Source organism: Ovis aries, chromosome 17, assembly GCF_016772045.2.
Source record: "Ovis aries strain OAR_USU_Benz2616 breed Rambouillet chromosome 17, ARS-UI_Ramb_v3.0, whole genome shotgun sequence".
Classification (NCBI taxonomy): domain Eukaryota; kingdom Metazoa; phylum Chordata; class Mammalia; order Artiodactyla; family Bovidae; genus Ovis; species Ovis aries.
Genome location: NC_056070.1, coordinates 51,805,407 through 51,820,878, shown reverse-complemented (window position 1 = coordinate 51,820,878; position 15,472 = coordinate 51,805,407). Strand labels below are relative to the sequence as shown.

The 15,472-nt window shown below is 49.6% G+C and overlaps 1 protein-coding gene across 10 annotated transcripts in view; it reads right to left on the bottom strand.

Moving 5' to 3' along the window:
* CCDC92 (coiled-coil domain containing 92) overlaps positions 1-15,472 on the bottom strand; it is a 40,299-nt gene that overhangs the window by 1,434 nt on the left and 23,393 nt on the right. For 4 of the 10 annotated variants that reach the window (XM_060401096.1, XM_042234548.2, XM_060401097.1 and 1 more), the window contains 3 exons: positions 14,378-14,424; positions 2,533-2,679; positions 1,891-1,932 (listed from right to left, as the gene is read on the bottom strand). In XM_060401096.1, coding sequence (XP_060257079.1) covers positions 1,891-1,932; positions 2,533-2,662 — 172 coding nt within the window. In that variant the 5' untranslated portion in view covers positions 2,663-2,679; positions 14,378-14,424. Of the gene's footprint in view, positions 1-1,890; positions 1,933-2,532; positions 7,394-11,622; positions 14,240-14,377; positions 14,425-15,472 lie in introns of those variants that run through there. The other 6 variants (XM_042234552.1, XM_042234549.2, XM_027956421.3 and 3 more) reach the window with 3 other exon arrangements.

Here is a 15,472-nt window from a genome sequence, read left to right as displayed (position 1 = left end):
GGATAGACAAGCCGAGGGGTCAGAGTGAGAACCCAAGGGCAGGGCGGCTAGATGCTGGGGGTGGGGGCGGGCAGGGGCAGGGAGACCTTTCCTGCAAGGATCAGGGGTCTAGGCCGGCCTCGCCTCCCCATGGGGGAGGGGTACCCACAGGCCACAAGGAAGGCGGGACCCCATCCCTCATGCCCCTTCAGTGTCCTCTCCTTCCAGGAAAGGGTAGGTGATCAGGAGGTCTTTGAGGCCCCGTCCAGTTCAGTTCAGTGGCTTAGTGCATGAAAGGATGTTTCCAAATTTAAAAAATGCTGATGCTAAAATGGGCAGCTTCAGAGTATTGGTTGGTTATGGTTTAATCACTGAGTCCTATCCAACTCTTTTTGCAACCCTGTGGACTGTAGCCCGCCCAGTTCCTCTGTCCATGGGATTTCCTAGGCAAGAATACTGGAGTGGGTTGCCATTTCCTCCTCCAGGGGACCTTGCTGACCTAGGGATCCTACCCATGTCTCCTGCATTGGCAGGAGGATTCTTTATTGCTGAGCCACCTGGGATGCCTTAAACCTTTCCAAAGGCATAGGATTACACTGTTAGCAGAGCCGTCTGTCTGCTCCATTCAAAGCACGTCTTGGAAAGACAGATGTAGACGCTCTCCATGTCTAAGGCACAAAAGCTCTCAGGTTGCGGGAAGACCCAAGGCCAGGCTGCCACCTTTCCCCTGCCTCGGGTCCCCTCTCTGCATCTCTCAGAGCATGAACCGTAACCCCTGGGGGAAGGCCTGTTTAGAAAAAGCCATCTTGACTCCAGTGTGGTTTCTACACTTTTAAAATCGTCATCCTGTTCTCTGGTGCAGCTATTTGGGACAGGCCATAGCGGCCCTGGCTTCTGTCCCCTCTGCCCCAGCTGCCAGCAGGCTGGTAGCTTTGCGGGTCCCTGAGGATTCTGGCTTTGGGGGAGCATTGCTGGGACGAGAGTCTAGAGAGAGGCGTTCAAGGCTGTTCTGGAGGCCACCCAGTAATGTGGCCTCTCGTTCAACCAGTCTGTAGAGAGCACACATGCTGTGCCAGGTCCTGTGCTGAACACAGACAGAACCCTGCTCCATCTCTTCTTTCTGGTTTATATCACATCTCGTTCTTGGTTACAGAAGGAACGCATACTCACTGTAAAAAAAAAAAAACCCAGAGAACCCAGAAAAGCAGAGAAGTGCCGTGAAAGTCACTCAGTCATGCCCAACTCTTTGTGACCCCATGGACTGCAGCCTGCCAGGCTCTTCTGTCCATGGAATTCTTCAGACAAGGATACTGGAGTGGGTCGCCATTTCCTTTGCCAGGGTATCTTCCTGACCCAGGGATTGAATCCGGGTCTCCTGCACTGCAGGCAGATTCTTTACTGACTGAGCTACCAGGGAAGCCCACAGAGAATGGGTGTTCTAAATGAAGTGTTTGTCGCTCCGGTTGTGTCTGACTCTTTGCAACTCCATGGACTGTAGCCCGCCAGGCTCCTCTGTCCATGGAATTCTCCAGATAAGAATACTGGTGTGGATAGCCATTCCCTTCTCCAGGGGATCTTCCCAACCCAGGGATTGAACTTGGGTCTCTTGCATGGCAGGTGGATTCTTTACGGTCTGAGCCACCAGGGAAGCCCACTCTAAATACATGTGTCAATCAAAAAAAATAAATAACTAAGAGCACGCACCCCTCCTGCCCCACTGACAGCCTTTCCTCACCCCTAGGGAGTCCAGACTGCACCTCCCCGCCCCCCCGGAGAGCTCTGATCACACGTGCAACTCTTCACAGCACATGTGTTTTCTTCTGCATGTGTCATTAGTGAAAACAGGTGGCACCAACATCTGCCACAATAGGAAACAACAGTGGCATCAAATTTGGGGAAGGGAGTTCTTACCTGTTTGATCCGAACTCTTGACTGTCAGCTCATATGTTAAATCTAAAAAGGAGATCACATACAATCATTGTGAATGATTACTGTACATTCAAAACCTTCATCTGCTCTGAAAATGCAGAACTGATTCCCATGATCAGCCCAAGGGTCCTGCCCAGACAGGGCAGGGATTGCCAGCATTAGAGGCAAAAGTGACAACAGAAACCATCAGTGGCCACTGTCCTTACTAGGGTTCAGAGGGGACCCTTCTTTCCCCTAATATGTACCCCAACATCCACAATTACCAAGCAGCTTGCTCTGCGTGTTACACTTTGATCATTGGTTCCTAGATGTATTAATAAACTCTAACCATTGCACTTGGATCCTTCCAAGTCCTCAGTAAGCTGAGAAATGGCTTTCCAGCTTTATGCTTGGTGCATGTGGCCTCGGCAAAGAGGATGAGGTAAGGCATTCAGAGGGACTCCAGTGATGACAGGGTTAACCACCCAGAGGAGGGAAGTGAAACCCCCTTCTCACTCCCCTGGCACAGCTCTGGAGGCAACCAGTGTGAAATTGTCTTGATGACAGGTTCTGCTTTGCTCTGGGACTGGCCCCCTCTGCCGTGCCCCGGTCCCTGAAGGTTGCTGGGTGCCCCCACCCCCATACCTGTGCAATGTTGCTGCAGCCGCCTGATCTCCGCGTGCAGCCCCTTGAGCGTGCTTGCGTGCTCCCGCTGAAGGAACAAGAGGTTCTTCTGTGCACTGTGTAACTGGTTCTCCAGGTTTGTGGCTGCCATGCTGACATGCAGGTGACCTGTGGGAGACACAGGGTCTGGTGGCAGGAGGGTCGCGGGGTGACAGGCAGGAAAAGGACACTGCCTGCTGCCTGTCCCCCTACCCCCCGCCCTGTGGCTTTGTGGGGTGGAGGGCAGTGTGAGGCCCGGCTCCGGATACACAAGGTTCCCTGATTCCAAACCCTGGCCTCGCCACGGGCTACCCGACTGCGACCGATTGAGGCCAGACTCACTCCTGAAAGACATCCTTGAGCAGGTGAAGCACTGGCTGCCTCCTTCCAGGAAAACCAGGTACTGAGGAAGTGATGTCTAGAGCTGCCAGGCCAGGAGTAGGAGGGAGATGAAGGGGCATTTCAGAGGGAAGACCCCCAGGACTTCACAGACTTGAGAGCCACCCCCCAACCAGACCCTTCTCTTTCCTTCTGATTTCCTGAGAACGATCCCACGGAGCCACAAGGAGGAGTCTGGAGTCCAGACTTAGACCCTGCCCTACTCCCCGCCCCTCAGCTTCCAGCCTCCATCATCAGCCGCTCACTCAGGGCTCAGACTCTTGGCCTGACTGTAACTCGAGAAATGCGGTGAAGTCAGCCGGCCTTTCTGGAAAGGCTACCAGAGTAATTCAAGACACCTTTGCACAGCACTGGAAAATGCAAAAATGCTAAGGATGAAATGTGGATTATCTGTCTATAAATTATTCCTGTGAATACAGAGCCTCACGGTGATTTCTTCCTAGTCTGCTGGGCTGGCAAGCACCCCCCAGGGGAAACACCACCTCTCAGGGGGCTTCCGGTGGCTGGGTGTGTGGTAGGGCAGCAGTGTGGCTTGAGGGGCTGCTCTAGAGGTGACAGCGCAGTGGGTGACACCAAGCTCAGTCTGTTATCTCTTAAGTCCCATGGCAAAATTTACACCCCAACTCTTGAGCTAAGAATGGGGTGTATTTAGAACCCCAGGACATGTGTTTTTATTCACAAGAGAAAGCTCCTTCAAAGGAAAATGAAGATGTGCAGGGAAGGACGGAGGATGCGCCAGACAGAGCCTGGGAGGAGGATGCCCACCGGCACATCCTAGAAAGACATGCCTATCGGGGAGAAGCTGGCGAGACAAAGCCGTGACTAAGAGCAAACTGAGGGGCTTCCCTGGTGGCCCAATGGTAAAGAACCCGCCTGCCAATGCAAAGGACGCGGGTTCAGACCCCGGGTCAGGAAGATCCCCTGGAGAAGGAAATGGCAACCCACTCCAGGGTTCTTGCCTGGAGAATCCCACAGACAGAGGAGCCTGGCGGGCTACAGTCCACGGGGTCGCAAAGAGTCGGACGCGACTGAACACACAGGCAGACACACAAGAGGAAACAGAACACGCAGCTTTGGGTGGGAGTGTTCACCGCGCCTTATTACAGGAAGCGATCTGGGAAAGTGTTGCCCGGAGCCTTAGAATTTATCTTCCCTCTGACTTAGCAATTCCATTTCTAGGAACCCACCAGAGGGAAATAACCTCCGTGTGAGGAAGATGGAGCTGTAGGGATAGTCGTTGCACTGCGGTTTACGGTCAGAACTGAGTCAGGAAACAAACTCAAAATCCAGTAAGAAGGAACGGGTTGAATAAATGAGAGAGTCATCTCTATGGAAGGTGGATCGGATCTCCTCGGAGGCCTGGAACTCTACCTAAGGTCGGGCCGCAGGCCACGCCAGAGTCGAGTTTCCATCCACCAGAGCTGCCCTCGGAGGAGCCGAGAGCAGACTGCCTGTGGGAGCAAGGAAGGTTTTTGCCACCCTCGGAATTGTCTCCCTGCTGCAGCCACAAGCTTCTTGTATGCGACTGCCGGGCCAGACACTGGTTCTAAGTGTAGCCCCATGGTGCCTGAGATCCTGAAGGCATGGTCAGGATGTGGAGTATGCTGACCTCACAGGGCACCAGCTCCGAGCAAGGCAAGTCCAGGGTGTGAGCCATGAAGGGCTGCAGAGAGTCCCAAAGCTGAACGGCCTTGACGTCAAAGGGACGTGAACGCAGGGCCACTCCTGGAGCTTTCGGTTGGGATGGCCAGGTTTACTTCTGCTCAGCAGACCTGAGTCTGTCACTCTGGCATCAGTTCCATCATCTCACTGGGAACATCCACTCCTAGGATTACGGTGGGCTTTGCGCGTGGCAATTCCAGGGGAGATGTGTTGTCCTCCTCTTTAAAAGGACAGACCTGGGACTTGCCTGCTGGTCCACTGGTTAAGACACTGAGCTTCCAATGGAAGAGGTGCAGGTTTGATCCCTAGTCGGGGAACTAAGAGCCCACATGCAGCACGGCCAGAAATAATTTAAAAGGACTGACCTAAATCTGTGCTAATGTGGCTAATGGAAAAGGCAGAGCCTGTGTTTTAAGGGTTTGCCTTTGATGAAAAAAAAACATTTACATTGCATCCAGAACTTAGTGGGTCCAGGTGGGTAAAGAACAGACTGGGTGTCCAAACCCCCTCGCTGTCCATCTTCTCTGCCACCTGGAGCAGCCACTGCTGTGTCTTGGAGACCCTACTTTGAAAACAGTTCTCGAATCCACTGGTTTTTCTCCATCTTATGCCTAAGCCACATCACCCTCACCTGGATTGCTACAGAACCCTCCCTCTGTCCCCTCTCACCTCCTCGATTCCGTCCCCACAGAGGAGCAGAGTGATGTTAACAGAACCTTCCACGGCTCTGAGTGGGGTGGGTTCACAAAGCCCCGGGACCAGCCCTGCGGTCTCCGCGCCCAGTGGCTCAGTGAGCCTCCAGGGCCTTGACCTCTGCACCCTGGGGGCCTGTCTTGGGTTTCTCTGCCCAAAAGGCTCCTCTCGTGTCCTCCCTTCAGCCCACCATTCCCTGTGAGCTGAGGTCGGCATGTCTTTACTTCTTGGCTCAAGTTCACTTCTGCCCTGGCCCCAGGCTGGGTGCGGTCATGCCTCCCGCCCTTCACCACCAGCCCACAACTAGCCAACTATCTCCTGCCTCCATGCACAGGCTGCAGGTTGGGTCACCGCTGGATCCCAAGCCCTTGCTCGGAGCGTGGCACCTAAGAAGCCGGCTGTCAGCAATTGCTAAACCAGTAGGCCCCAGCGCCAGGCTGTCGAGCGTGCGTGTGGCACCAGGGGAGCTCGAGGCCTTTGGGGCTGGAGAGCCTTTGTTTCCACGAGCTTCTGACTTAATTTTGCACCTCTCAAGGCATGCCTTGTGCAAAGAAAGCACCATACACTAAAATTGCAAAATGGTTTTGTCCAGCACTGATGATACAAATGAGGTGCCCAGAAATAAATATGTGCTTCTGTGACATACTGTCTCCTGTACAATGTCACGAACCTCCGTCCACAGTTCATCAGGCACTCTATCAGATCTAGGCCCTTAAATCTATTGCTCACTTCCACTGTATAATCATAAGGGATTTGATTTAGGTCATACCTGAATGGTCTAGCAGTTTTCCCTACTTTCTTCAATTTAAGTCTGAATTTGGTAATAAGGAGTTCATGATCTGAGCCACAGTCAGCTCCTGGTCTTGTTTTTGTTGACTGTCCATCTTTGGCTACAAAGAATATAATCAATCTGATTTCAGTGTTGACCATCTGGTGATGTCCATGTGTAGAGTCTTCTCTTGTGTTATGACTAGTACATTTTCTTGGCAAAACTCTATTAGTCTTTGCCCTGCTTCATTCCACATTCCAAGGCCAAATCTGCCTGTTACTCCAGGTGTTTCTTGACTTCCTACTTTTGCATTCCAGTCCCCTATAATGAAAAGGACATCTTTTTTGGGTGTTCTAAAAGGTCTTGTAGGTCTTCATAGAACCATTCAACTTCAGCTTCTTCAGCGTTACTGGTTGGGGCATAGACTTGGATTATTGTGATATTGAATGGTTTGCCTTGGAAACGAACAGAGATCATTCTGTCGTTTTTGAGACTGTATCCAAGTACTGCATTTCGGACTCTCTTGTTGACCATGATGGCTACTCCATTTCTTCTGAGGGATTCCTGCCCGTAGTAGTAGATATGATGGTCATCTGAGTTAAATTCACCCATTCCAGTCCATTTTAGTTCGCCGATTCCTAGAATGTCAACGTTCACTCTTGCCATCTCTTGTTTGACCACTTCCAATTTGCCTTGATTCATGGACCTGACATTCCAGGTTCCTGTGCAATATTGCTCTTTACAGCATCAGACCTTGCTTCTATCAGCAGTCACATCCACAGCTGGGTATTGTTTTTGCTTTGGTTCCATCCCTTCATTCTTTCTGGAGTTATTTCTCCACTGATCTCCAGTAGCATAATGGGCACCTACTGACCTGGGGAGTTCCTCTTTCAGTATCCTATCATTTTGCCTTTTCATACTGTTCATGGGGTTCTCAAGGCAAGAATACTGAAGTGGTTTGCCATTCCCTTCTCCAGTGGACCACATTCTGTCCATTTAGGTATGACCTAAATCAAATCCCTTATGATTATACAGTGGAAGTGAGAAATAGACTTAAGGGCCTAGATCTGATAGAGTGCCTGATGAACCATGGAATGAGGTTCATGACATTGTACAGGAAACAGGGATCAAGACCATCCACATGGAAAAGAAATGCAAAAAAGCAAAATGGCTGTCTGGGGAGGCCTTACAAATAGCTGTGAAAAGAAGAGAAGCGAAAAGCAAAGGAGAAAAGGAAAGATATAAGCATCTGAATGCAGAGTTCCAAAGAATAGCAAGAAGAGATAAGAAAGCCTTCTTCAGCGATCAATGCAAAGAAATAGAGGAAAAGAACAGAATGGGAAAGACTAGAGATCTCTTCAAGAAAATTAGAGATACCAAGGGAACATTTCATGCAAAGATGGGCTCGATAAAGGACAGAAATGGTATGGACCTAACAGAAGCAGAAGATATTAAGAAGAGGTGGCAAGAATACACAGAAGAACTGTACAAAAAAGATCTTCACGACCCAGATAATCACGATGGTGTGATCACTCACCTAGAGCCACACATCCTGGAAAGTGAAGTCAAGTGGGCCTTAGAAAGCATCACTACGAACAAAGCTAGTGGAGGTGATGGAATTCCAGTTGAGCTCTTTCAAATCCTGAATGATGATGCTGTGAAAGTGCTGCACTCAATATGCCAGCAAATTTGGAAAACTCAGCAGTGGCCACAGGACTGGAAAAGGTCAGTTTTCATTCCAATTCCAAAGAAAGGCAATGACAAAGAATGCCCAAACTACTGCACAATTGCACTCATCTCACATGCTAGCAAAGTAATGCTCAAAATTCTCCAAGCCAGGCTTCAGCAATATGTGAACCATGAACTTCCTGCTGTTCAAGCTGGTTTTAGAAAAGGCAGGGGAATCAGAGATCAAATTGCCAACATCTGCTGGATCATGGAAAAAGCAAGAGAGTTCCAGAAAAACATCTATTTCTGCTTTACTGACTATGCCAAAGCCTTTGACTGTGTGGATCACAATAAACTGTGGAAAATTCTGAAAGAGATGGGAATACCAGACCGCCTAACCTGCCTCTTGAGAAATCTGTATGCAGGTCAGGAAGCAACAGTTAGAACTGGACATGGAACAACAGACTGGTTCCAAATAGGAAAAGGGGTACGTCAAGGCTGTTTATTGTCACCCTGCTTATTTAACTTATATGCAGAGTACATCATGAGAAACACTGGACTGGAAGAAACACAAGCTGGAATCAAGATTGCTGGGAGAAATATCAATAACCTCAGATATGCAGATGACACCACCCTTATGGCAGAAAGTGAAGAGGAACTAAAAGCCTCTTGATGAAAGTGAAAGAGGAGAGCGAAAAAGTTGGCTTAAAGCTCAACATTCAGAAAACGAAGATCATGGCATCCGGCCTCATCACTTCATGGGAAATAGATGGGGAAACAGTAGAAACAGTGTCAGACTTTATGTTTTGGGGCTCCAAAATCACTGCAGATGGTGACTGCAGCCATGAAATTAAAAGATGCTTACTCCTTGGAAGAAAAGTTATGACCAACCTAGACAGTATATTCAAAAGCAGAGACATTACTTTGCCGACTACAGTCTGTCTAGTCAAGGCTATGGTTTTCCTGTGGTCATGTATGGATGTGAGAGTTGGACTGTGAAGAAGGCTGAGAGGTGAAGAATTGATGCTTTTGAACTATGGTGTTGGAGAAGACTCTTGAGAGTCCCTTGGACTGCAAGGAGATCCAACCAGTCCATTCTGAAGGAGATCAGCCCTGGGATTTCTTTTGGAGGGAATGATGCTAAAGCTGAAACTCCAGTACTTTGGCCACCCCATGAGAAGAGTTGACTCATTGGAAAAGACTGTGATGCTGGGAGGGATTGGGGGCACTAGGAGAAGGGGACGACCGAGGATGAGATGGCTGGATGGCATCACTGACTCGATGGATGTGAGTCTGAGTGAACTCCAGGAGTTGGTGATGGACAGGGAGGCCTGGCATGCTGTGATTCATGGGGTCACAAAGAGTCAGACTCGACTGAGTGACTGAACTGAACTGATGACGTATTGTCAGGAGCAGGGAGGGGACTGGAAATGTGGCCTCCACAGGCACCCCTTTTCCACATCACAGCATGGGGTTCAATTTTACTTGTGGGGACGTCGCCAGTGGTCTAGTGGTTAAGAATCTGTCTACCAATGAAGGGGACTCGGGTTCAATCCCCGGCTTCCCTGGCAGCTCAAGTGGTAAAGGATCTGCCTGCAATTCAGGAGACCTGGGTTTGATCCCTGGGCCAGGAAGATCTTCTGGAGGCAGGTACAGCTACCCACTCCAGTATCCTTGCCTGAAGAACCTCAAGGACAGAGGAGCCTGCCGGGCTACAGTCCACGGGGTAGCAAAAGAGTCCAACACGACTGAAGTGGCTGAGCATGCATGCTTGGGTTCAATCCCTGGTTGGGGAACTAAGAATCCCACATGCCACGGGGCAACTAAACCCATGCCACAACTAGAGCAGCCCCTGAGCCACAATGAAGATCGGTGTGCCACCACTAAGACACGAGGCGGCCAAATAATACATATTAAAACATGTTTTACTTGTAACAAATTTAATGATTTAAATAAGCATTCGCATTCTAGCTGCCTTCATGAGTCAGCGACTTGAACTGCGCTAAATCTGTTATTCAGTAATTCATTACCATAACTACAGAAATAAAAGTGTGCCTTCGAAGCTTCCCATTCACGTGGGCAGGCAGTCTGGAGAAGAAGGGACATAAGACAGACAGGGGAGTGTGAGTGTGTGATGGGCAAAGCCGGCTCTGTCTGGAGCTCTGGCAGTTGGAGGACAAGGGTTTTTCAGCCCTGTGATACTCCATCTGGATGCTGGTGTCTCTTCTTCCACAACCTACCCTGACTTAAAAGGCCCAGAAGAGGAGACACCATCTGGGCAGGGCATCCTCTGGTTGTTGGATGTCCATGAGAGAGACAGGTTCACTTAGGTCCAAGGGGACAAGTCTCATCTCCTAATGGGATCCAAATTACTGTCAATACATTATTTTCTCATCAGCACAAAGAGGTAAATGGTATCACTGACTTCCGGAGAATAGAGAGTTGCTGCTGTTTTAAAAGAAGGTGATGGTTTGGGACTGCCCTGGTGGTCCAGTGGCTGACTCCGTGCTCTCAGTGCAGAGGGTCTGGGTTCCATCCCTGGTCAGGGAACTAGATCCTACATGCTGCAACCAAGAGTTCACATGGCACAACTAAACATCTGACGTGATGCAACTAGGACCTGGCACAGCCGAATAAATAATATAGAATAAATATTTTAAAAGAGAGAAGGTAATGGTTTAATGTCATCTCCTTGGCTACTGATGACATGGAATCGCCGCAACGACTTAATCCTTCCAAGAAGCTGACATGAATGAAGCTACAGAAGCATCCTGTTTAGATCAAGGAGATGCAGCTGAGAGACGCAGACAGTCTGGAGGAAGGGATGGAATCGGTCCTGGGAGGCTGAATTCAGCATCTCTGAGGCGCTATGGGATTCAGAGACATGAAGGAGCATTCGTGACCCCTCCCTGAAAGGGTCAGCACGACGGATGAAGGGAAAACAGAGGCGTCTGCTGAAGATGAATAATGCATCCGGCTTGAGCAAAGGGACTCAGGCCCCCTCAGCTGTGTCAGCCAGTAATGGAGGGTGACATCCATAAAGCGTGGTTGCCAAAACACTGCATTTTTCGGGTCAAAAGGGCACATACTACATGTTGTGGGCTCTTTGTACTGCAGCTTTTTGTCTCGAGGCAATCCCGTTTCTTCTCTCAGTGTTACCAGGAGCCATCGGCAATTTTACAGTTATTTGCCTGGTCAAAGGCAGCGTGGCCTGGCCACGGGCCCTCTTCTCCCCTGGGAGATGCAGTCCTCGCTGTGGAGGATGAGGTTCCGGCCGGGGTAGCAGTCAGAGGGCAAGCCTGCCCTCTACCCACATCTTCCCCAGGGAACCCTGGCAGAAGCAGACGCCTTGGGCATCTCAAAGTGGGCCCACCTGCGGAACCGGTTACCTTGTGTTTGGAGGTTAGGCCACATCCATGTGTTTCTCCCACTTTGGCAAATTCACTAGGGAAGTAAATCTCTGTGAATTTGCTGTTTGCTCTACATGTTCAGAAACTTAACACTTGAAAAGGGCTGAGTTCTATAAAGGCTGGCACCAGGCCGCGACAGCTTCCCAGAGTGGGGAGGGACATTAACATCATCTCCTGGTGATGACATGCTCTCCGTGACGGTTCTCAGAGAGACGTGAGGACCCCGACCTTGCTGGGTCTGCTCTGTCTCGGCCTGAGGACAAATGGCCCATCAGTAGCTCACGTCCAGTTGTCAACTGAACTCACAACTAATGTCCCTTCCTCCCTTCCAGGGCTTTACTGTATAAGTGATGACATTAGGATCTTATTTATGGAACTGTCTCTGCCCACACGAGCACAAAGAGTGCTTTCCCACCACTTATGTCACTTCACAAACACCCCTCTGGGGGAAAACAGGAACCTTCTACCTACCCACAAGTGAAAGGGTAGTTCGAGAAATGCCGCATCTGAGCCTTGCTCCTCGCCCTTGGGTCCTGTGCGTGGATCTCAGTTTCATTCAGGGATTCAGATGCTCTCCACAAAGCACGTGTCTCGTAGTGCTCTGTGGCCGAGGGGGAAAGGAGCACCATCCGTTGCAGGAGCGTCTTGGCCGGAAGGGATGCAGTCCCCACCGCCTCCCCGCAACCCCTGGCAGACCACCAGGATGGGCCTGGAGCACCACTGCTGACACAGGCAAGAGTCACCACTGCCTACACTCAGGTGAGACAGTCAATGACCGAGAAGGCTCTGCTGTCCATCCAACACAGCAGAAGAACTCACCAACAATTTTGCTTTTTTTTTTTTGACCACACCACTCGATCCCTACCAGGGATCGAACCCCATACCCCCTGCATTGGTAGTGAGGGGTCTTAACCACTGCCCCACTGGGGAAGTCCTGAGTCTTGCTCTTAATACCAGCCAGGGTTTCCAGGAAATGGGCGAGGGCGTTCTAGGCCTAGCCAGCCTTTCTTTGGAAAGCAGCCAGGCAGCACAGGAAGAGACGACGAGGTACTGTCACGTGACGCGTGCGTCCTGATCCTTGGCCTGTGCCCAGTCCAGGAGCCGGGGCCACCATCCCTCTCTCCCTGTCCAAGGCCAGGCTCACAGGAGCCCTCAGGGGCCGCGTCAGCACAGAGCCTGTTCTGGGGCCAAAAGCAGTGCCTCAGCTCGGCCACCAGCAGCCAGAAATGGCTCTGGGACTCCAGTGGCGGAGGCACTCGAGCCAGATTCATCTTTTCTCCTTTTAAACAGGTACCTTGCTTTTGCTTTGACAGCTCTCCTAGGCACACTCACATCTTGCCTATGTTCTCCTCTCGAGGCATAGCCCTGATCGTGTCATATCCCTCTGACGTTCTTGGGGTCCAACTCCACGTTCCCAGAGGCCCTGCCTGCCAGCTGCCTCCGCTCAGCCTCCCCCGGCACACCTACGCTGCTGGCCTCTCACCCTCGGCGTCTGCCCCACTCCGCACCCCAGCACGGGGCTCTGCACACCGGTCCTGCAGTCTACACTGCTCCTGGCAAACCACCGCCCACCCCTGTGCGCCCCTCTTCTCCATGTCTGCACTCCTTCCTGCATTATGTACGAGCTTCGGATACTTTTCTACGGCTTCCCGAGGGTGCCGAGTGGGGAATCTCAACAAGAATTACAGGGCATTAATAAAAAAGCACTGCCACAGTGCTGATTCGAACATGACCTCATCCCGTAATTTCTTCACATGCCAGAAGCAATATTTTAAAGTATCCCTGGACCACACTTCTTAGACTAAAAGAAATGGAGTATCTTTGTTAGGGAAGGGTCTCACCATTTAAAAATGGGACATTTCTTTGTTCCTGGGTGATCGAAAGTAGACCTATCTTTTTTGCTCCACACAAAGCTTGTGGAAATAGGGTAATAATTTTAGAATCTGAAAAAAAAAAAAATAGCACACCCAGTACTCACGTGGTGCTGTGAATTAGTTATAACAAGCTATTTTAGATTCTAGTCATGAATAAGTTATAACCCATTCACATCTGGTTCTCAGGCCATGAACCGCCAGAAAGACGGGAGTCCGGCTGCCTCTGCAGGTGCTCGGCAGGGCCTGAGACCCAGCAGGAGCTGCCTGGCTCTGTCCAGACCCTCGGCGTCCAAGCCTTTTGTGCATAAGGACCTCTGAGGCTTTTCTTGTGGGAACTCTCTGTGTGACTCTGGTGTCCTTTAGCTGAAGCACTGTCATGGTGAATATGAAGGTTGGCCAGAGGACAAAGGTGGCGAGTGTCGTGATGAAGTGTAAGAGGAGAAGAGATGGTTCCCAGCCTTGAGGTGGTGCCCTAAGTAGATTCATGCACTTGGGAAAGGCTGAGGGTGGAAGAGACCTTCAAAACCAACTATTCTGTATTTCCACACCTCTGTATTTCAAGGTCAAGAACCTGCGGCCCAACAAAGATTTGCTTAGCACAGTGGGATTAAAAAAAGGGCAGAAAGGCAAAAGTCTTGAGGTGCTTGAGTGTTTAGGGGTTAAATCTAACCCTATCTTATCACCAAAACCATCATAATATCCAAGGGAGCCAGTCCCAGTGCTGAAATTTTGCTGGTAGTCCAGTGGCTAAGAGTCCAAGCTCCCAACGCAGGGGGCTCGGGTTCAATCCCTAGTCAGGGCACTAGATCCCACATGCCACACAACTAAAGATCTGGCATGCCTCGACAAAGACTGAAGATCCCATGTACTGCAATGAAGACATGGCAAAGCCAAATAAACAAATACATAAAAAGGGTTAAGTGCTCAATGCAGTCACTTATGGTGTCTGGCACGTAGTAAGTCCTCTGTAAACGTTAGCTATATTATTTTATGTAAATGTTGGTCAGTATACAAATATTGTTTACGTGGTCCCACACTAGGGTATGATGTTTCCTGAACATCATCTAAGTTTGAAAATGAGCTAGCAAAGGATTCAAGTTCCTTCCAAAGAGGAAAACATAAAAGCAGATGGGGCATTTTCTGATGGCCTTTTCCATTTTCACCGGAGAGAAGCCATTCAGGGAAGTGAACAGAGACAGGCAGGCGGAGCCAGGCACCCTAAGGGACAGTAGAACCTACTTCCTACTTTGAATCAATCTGTAGGACTCTACAAGAAGCTACAAGAAGGTTGAAGGCTAATTAGGCCATCAGCTGTCAATCCAGGATACCTGCTTGCAGGAAGGGAAACTTACCGTCTCTGAGAAGTGAATCCTGACGTTATTCTGCGTTCACAACCATCCTGGATAAAGACACTGTTGTGAGTTGCACGACCCTGTCATTTCTACTTGCACATATTATTTAAGAAATTCAACTGATAAGTCATCTGAGAGTCCTCAAGAGTTGGGGCACCAAGAAAAAGGACGGCATTTCAAGGAGACAAAAGCATTCATCAGCCACTCCAAAAATATTGATAAAAGGAATGGACACCATTAAAAAGTAGAAGCAAAATGGACACTGAAAATAAAAGGTGCAACTGTTTTTTAAAGTGACAAAAACTCTTGTTTGTTAATCATTCTTAAGGAATTGGGATATTTTTTAAAACTAATACAACGGGGGGTCGAGAGCTTAGCACACCAATCAGAACCTTGGGTTCCAATTCAGACTCAGCCACGTTCTAACTGTAGCCTCTGTCTGCCCCTACTGTGTCCTCCCATGACACAGGGAACAATAACAAGACATAGTGACCAGGGGATGTCTCAGATAGAGCACTTAACCTACGTCTGGTCTACTGTGATAAAATGGTACCGGAACTAAATTTGCACTCGTCCACATGAGTGGAAACTGGGTGGAGATATTTTGTGAGGTCTGTTCTCTGTCTGGGTGGATAGTGCATATCATCTTTTAATAGATGGTCTGTAAGCTTCCCAGGTGGCACACTGATAAAGAATCCACTTGGCAATGCAGCAGACACAAGAGATGTGGGTTCGATCCCTGAGTCAGGGAGATCCTCTGGAGTAGGAAATGGCAACCTGCTCCAGTTTCTTCTTGCCTGGAAAATCCCATGGACAGAGGAACCTGGCGGGCTATCGTCCATGGGGCTGCAAAGAGTCGGATGTGACTGAGCACATAAAACTTCTTTAATGATGAAAATATATTACTGTATAGTCAGAGAAAAATATAAAGCAGTTTCTCTTAAAAAAACATAACCACTAACTATCCACTAGCAAAGTGGTATCATATGTTTTAATTATGCTGTTTCAGGGTAGTCTTGGGTTTACCAGAACAGAGAAAACTTGATGGGAAGGCAGTTTTTATAAAAACAACAATTTAGTGTCCCTGAGACATGC